Source organism: Mesitornis unicolor, unplaced genomic scaffold (genome assembly GCF_000695765.1).
Source record: "Mesitornis unicolor isolate BGI_N332 unplaced genomic scaffold, ASM69576v1 scaffold19714, whole genome shotgun sequence".
NCBI lineage: Eukaryota > Metazoa > Chordata > Aves > Mesitornithiformes > Mesitornithidae > Mesitornis > Mesitornis unicolor.
The window spans coordinates 16,135-22,280 of record NW_010181008.1 but is presented as its reverse complement, the minus strand read 5'-3'; the positions used below and the strand labels follow the sequence as shown (position 1 = coordinate 22,280).

General features: G+C 39.1%; 1 protein-coding gene across 1 annotated transcript in view; it reads left to right on the top strand.

The window, feature by feature from the left end:
• The window catches only part of RSPRY1 (ring finger and SPRY domain containing 1), a 20,605-nt gene extending 15,300 nt beyond the window's left edge, over positions 1-5,305 (top strand). The window contains exons 12-15 of the mRNA XM_010183291.1: positions 1-30; positions 1,525-1,677; positions 3,587-3,691; positions 4,601-5,305. Of these exons, the coding sequence (XP_010181593.1) occupies positions 1-30; positions 1,525-1,677; positions 3,587-3,691; positions 4,601-4,697 (385 nt within the window). The 3' untranslated portion in view covers positions 4,698-5,305. The remainder of the gene's footprint in view (positions 31-1,524; positions 1,678-3,586; positions 3,692-4,600) is intronic.
• The last annotated feature ends 841 nt before the right edge of the window (positions 5,306-6,146 follow it).

The following is a 6,146-nucleotide window of genomic DNA, read 5'->3' as shown; positions in this document are numbered from 1 at the left end:
TGCTGAGAAGCAAGTATTTTCATCTGCTGTGTAAGTGTGTGCTCATTTGGAAGGACTGTGACCTGTATGGATAATTGTTTTAATTATATCAAGTGTTTCCAATTTGAGATGTAAATTCATATTTGCTTCCCTGAAGCCATCATTAAGCAGGTTTCCCAATTGACAGTTGCTTAGAAATCAGTGCGAGGGATATAATTTTACAGGTGAAGGTGGATTTCAGGGTCTAAAATAAATACTTTGGACCTTCCAAAAGTAGGTTCAACTCAATGTTCTCTACTCTCAGACTAGCACATAGAAATAGAATGAGGCTGTAGCAAAGATGAACAAATTTCTAGTAGTGCTTGAGGAATTTTTGATCTCTTAAAAAATAAAGCCTCAGACTTGCAAATGCTGAAGCATGCGTATTAACTTACTGCCATTCACTGGGACCTGTTCCTGTAGTAGCATGTTGAATATTAATGGGAAGACATCTCTTGGTAGCATTACAGGAGCGTGTTAGGCTTATTTTGCCAACTCTGTTAAAATTAACACATGGCTAATTCCTTCAACTCTCATGGAGAAGTTCAGCATTTTAGTTCTGAAGAGGTAAGCTGGTGTGATACTTAGGAAGAAGCTTCCTATGCAGCTTAATTAAACATTACAGTATTTTGTAAATTAATACTACTGTGCTAATAATTTCATTCATATTTTTCTCCTCAAAATGAAGTTTAAGATGTAAACAAAGAATGGTTCAGTTTAAAGAGTTGCAGAGTATCTTGTCTATTCAGCTTGCAGTGCTCTGTTCATCACATGGAGTGTGTTATTTGTATACTCAGCAGATTATTGTACAACTTTGGGTATTACTCGATTTGGACCTTTTCAGTAAATAAAACTGAGAGGTGATAGTTAGTCTTTTTACAAGGTGGCTGTGAAGAAAAGACAGCTGTCCTGAGGTAATCCTGCAAGGGCAAGGAGGAACAGATGGGTGTTGTGCTAAGAGAGCTCAGACCTGGATTCATCCTGTACAGGTCCCTCACAACAAGTATACAAGAGTTGCAAGTGATTTGTGCCTGCTCAAATAAAGCAGCAGGAGCAGGGGACATGGAGGTGTCCCTTGCAGTTGGTGCTGCTCCTCACAACTCTGCTGAACAGCAGTTGCTTGGAAGAAAAATACTGTTTCCTAGTGCTGAAGGAGATACCTGAGCTGATCAGTGTAAAGAGGATCAGGCTGTGGGCTGTTCAGATGTATGTATCTGCTCTTAGCATAAGTGTGACCAATCCCAGTTGTACAGTAGGCAGCCTTTATTGGCTGACTCAGTAGTAAATTCAGATAAACCCTGATAGTAAATCCACAGGTTGAGAACTAAATGGGGAAAGTACATGCAGCTGAAACTGGATGTGTTAGAGGTTAGCTGTAGATCACTATCAAAGGAACTTGTCTCTGTTTCAGGGACTGTTTTTTGTTTGAGAATAGTAGTAACATGTCTGGAAAGCTCTATTATTGTTTAAATAATTCTAAAATGTCTTGTTTTTGTCATATTACAGATCTGGCTTTTTTGCTGCAGCTAGTTTCATGTCCTATCAACAATGTGAGTTCAACTTTGGGGCAAAACCTTTCAAGTACCCACCATCAATGAAGTTTAGTACCTTTAATGATTATGCCTTCCTGACAGCAGAAGAGAAAATCATTTTGCCCAGGTAATCCTCTATAGGTCTCTTTCAGAAATGGATTAGACCATAGGCTCCAGTGCAATTTGATGAGTAGGGCCAGAGATATACAAGCAAAATCCATTAAAGTATTTTTTTGTAATATTAAGCTAAATTAAACTTAACTAGTATTGCATAGCAAACTACTTTTTAGTAAAAGTGCCTCTTGCTGCCTAAGAATGATTAGGTTGCTTTAGGAGAAATAGTTTTAATTAGAAAAAGTTGTTGTATTTAAATTTGACCTAATTTGCAGTGTTGGCAGCATGGAGGTACTGGATGATTGTAAGACTTGAAGTTGTCCTTATTTTCTGATCAAGATGAAAATTTTCCCATTTGTGAATGATAGTACCGACAAAGGTTATTGAAAGTTAAAGTGCTTTCCCACCTAAATATAAATCAAACCAGTTAGAAACAAGTTTGGATACATTTTTCCTTAGTTTACCAAATTTCTGGCAGGAATGAAAATGAATAGCTTTTCTGATTTAGGTTATTGGTCATAAAATAACTTACTGGAACACAAACAGTAACAGTATACAGTGTAATCTGGGATACTGCATACCCCAGATTTGCAACTTTGTCTAAAGATGGCCCTCTGGAGCGGTGCTGATGTACGTGCAAATCTTTTGTTGCTTCTAATTAAGGGGGAGGGATGTTGGAGGTGCATAGCTCTGGCTGTAATAAAATTCAGAGTTTTGGTTTTGAATTATCTGCTTGATCAAGTGCATTAGGTACTTGAGTATCTTTGTTTAGAAAGAAAACACAAAAGTACTCTTGGATCCAAGTGACACAATGGCAAAGTTTGAGGCTTGCAATACTGTAGTTATGCAGAGAAAATCAAAGAGCCAGAGTCATTTATGCCTGCTTGTGACTGCAGGTGCTTTAAGGGAGTGCGATTTAATCCCTTAAAATGATCTTAGTTATCATTCTTGGTCAGCTCCCTTTTCACATTAAGTGTTCTGTCTGATTAGTGTCATGGGGATTTACAGTTTTTAGTTGATGATCAAATGTGATCATTATTGATGTCATTCTGGCACTACTCTAGCAGTGTTGAAGCATTAGCTGTGAGAGCTATTACTTGATTATGCCAAAAGGTGTAGAGAGAAGCTGGGGGAAACTGGTTTCTTAATGTCTGACTGGAGAAACTTGGCTTCTTGTGTTAGTGTCTACATAATACTGCTGGCACTGAGGCTCCATTCAAGGTTGGACATAAAACAAAGATCATCCTTGCCCTTGAACCATTTGGAAACGATAAGCCGATACTAAATTAAAAGATAACTTTGATCTTAAAAGTGATAGGAAAAAAAGGCAAGAGCCTGAGTGTACCCGAATTATCCATCACCATAGTTGTGTTGAATTTAATGCATCCAGTGTTGGGGCATAGTCTGGGCTAGACATGTCACTCTGCTGTTGATCAGTCTTGATGTGTAGTGTGTGTTCCAAACTTGAAATGTCCTATTTCATCAAATGGGAGATTTTTATCCATTTACTCTCTCCTATGGATTTTATTATCAATTTCTGTTCTTTTAAACTGTGAAACAGCATTATAGGGTTTCCGAATTTTGTCGATACATGAGTTTGTGTTATGTGTTTTTTTTCTTAACCCTTGGAAGTACACAAATACTAAAGAAAAACTTTTCAAAGTGTTCAGCTGTGAGAGCTAGAAGTTTTGTAATCCAACATACTCTTTGTCCCTTTCTGACAAGAGCAGGGAGTCAAGGACTGTTCTGAAAATCTCTGGGTGTGTTAAGCCTTTTCGTGGGAAGTTATGATTGATGTTTATCAGCAGTAGAGTTAAGTAGCACAGCAAGTGTTGCACTGGTCTTGATGCAATACTCAGAATAGCTGTGAATCTGTCATTTTGAGTCAAACTAACGTGTTTGGGGGGGGTGTCTCTCTTCAGACACAGGCGCCTGGCTTTGTTGAAGCAAGTGAGTATCCGAGAGAACTGCTGCACGCTTTGCTGTGATGAGGTAGCAGACACAGAACTCAGGCCATGTGGACACAGGTAAAAATCTTAAAAACAACCCTAAACAAACCCAAACCAAAGAAACAGGAAGATGTGTGTGTTTGATATTCAACTTAGGCATGACCAGATGCAGTGATTGACTCCTCAGCATAAAGGAAATAACCCCTCTTTCTGAGGATGTGACAGATAAAAGTTAATCACAGTATTCCCACCATTCTCCTCGCCCTACCCCTGAGCAGATTTAATCCATAATTGCGTGTGTTTGGGGTTGGAGTAATACTGTGGCTACCAAGTCTTAATTCCCTGATAGCGAAGTCTTTATCCATGAGTACTTGTTTAGTACTGGTGGTGTGAAATCCAGATCACATGAGGAGAGCAGAAAATTCATTATATACTCAAATACTGATCAAATGTTCAACAAATAGATTTTCTCAAGTCACAAATTAATCTAAAAGCTAAAAATGGGACAGCAATTTGAATAATACCATAATAGAACTTCCCTGTGTTTAAGCAGCCTACTAGGAATTTAATGCAGTTAAGTCCAGTTCCTTAGTGTTTTTAGAGCACTCGTCGAGCAGTCTTGCCATGGGTCTTCAATCTGGATGCTGCAAAGATAGAAGGGATGTGCCCAGTGTGCCTTAAGAAGAAGTTGAGACAGGGCGCTGGGGCTGCTCTTCTCCAGACTAGGGAAGTGTTAAGATAAACCGAAGTATGCAAGTGTAATCAACTGCACTGGCAGTGTGAGGACTCTAAGATGCTGAGCAGCGGGAGCTCCTCTCCAAGCCTGTGGATCCACACCTGACTTGCAGTTCCTAATCTCCATGCTGCAAGACTTATCTTGACTGTGTTTCTGGCAGGCTGACTAAACTGCTTAGGGCTTGGATTTTTAGTTTTTCACACTGTAAGGGCAAGCTTTAACTGATCTTTTTTTTTTTTCTTCCTCTTCAGTGACCTGTGCATGGAGTGTGCCTTGCAACTGGAGACCTGCCCTTTGTGTCGACAGGAAATACAAACCCGAGTCAGACAGATCTCTCACATTTCATGACACACGTGGAGAGATACCACAGACTTGTTTTTAATGAACTCCAACCAATACTGAAAGGGGAAAGCATCTCTAACAATCTTTACGCACATAGAGCCGTAGCCACAGCCAGATTTCATGCTAAACTGTAATCTGTTTATCTTAAAAATGAAATCTTTGATAAGCTATTTCAAGTTGCCAGCAATGGAGACTGGTTTCAACAGTAAGGAGAGCTGGTAGGTCAGTGTGCTATGGCTGTTGGTTCCTCCAAGCAAGACCATAGGAGAGTGTCTCTCTTCCTCCCCTTCTCGCCTGTCGCAAGTGCTGAAAAAATTTGCACTGGAAGTACACGTACAATGCATTTTAGAAAAGAAGAGAAGAAATATCTCCAAAAACAGGGCCGTTCTGTCTTGTGCTCAAAAGTCTCTATTTTTGGCAGAAGTCAGTACTAAAAAAAGAATGCCAATGTTTTCCTGTTTAATGTAGCCTCCTGCTGGTCAGAGACTCTGTATTTTCCGACAGTGGATATTAAACTGCTCAAAGACTTAATCTGTACACAGACTGATTTGCAAAGACAGCATGGAGACTGTAGAGAAACTCACATGTTTTAATAACCTGGTGATTCCAAAGAACGTTCTGATTTGTTTTTAAACGTTAAAAGATCGGTGGTATTTTCAAGTACATAATGTTTCTGATGCTTTTAACTTCAGTACCCACATTTTTTGGTGAGGATATAATTTTCAGGAGGTATTCTTAACTAATTATAATGCTGGCTTGGAATTAATTTGATATTCTGGGTATTTTTTAAGGTATCATCAAACATCTTTTTTATTCAGTGTTGGTTTTGAAAGTTATGTTCACTTTGGAAATACTGAGCTATCCTAAAAGACTGGAGGAGAATTTGGGGCCAGTTTCTTTAAAAAAAGGAGGGGGGGGAGGAAGTATTTGGATAGCAAGTTCAGTCTTATTTTGTAATTCTTTAAAAATGTGCACCTTGCTTGCCATGTGTCAGTCCTGCTCTGAGCAGGTTTGGGGCCACGCTTCATGTTTTTTGTAGGGATCATCCAGTGAGAATCTCTGGTCCAGTTTAGTTACACATTTGTGATGTTTGTGTGTTAAGAATGCATTTCAGCAGGCAGCTTTTGACTGTTTTACTAGGTTTCTACAAGGAATCAGGGTTCACAGCTGGTGTCAGTGAAGTAGCACAAAAATCGGTGGAGTTCTGCTTATTTTGCACCAACTGAGGCTATGACTCCGTCTCTTCCAAGACTTGTACAGGTTGCTTTTTTAAAATTATCTGGCTATATAGTAGCACTTCACTAATTCACACACAACTCACACCAAAACCATCCCACTTCTTGGCAGTGATTCAACAGCAGAGGCTGTTGTAGTGAATTCTCATGCTGCAATATCTTATTTTTAATTTTTTTATTATCTTTATTTACTATCAAGTATTAACAAAGCAGAGGTGAG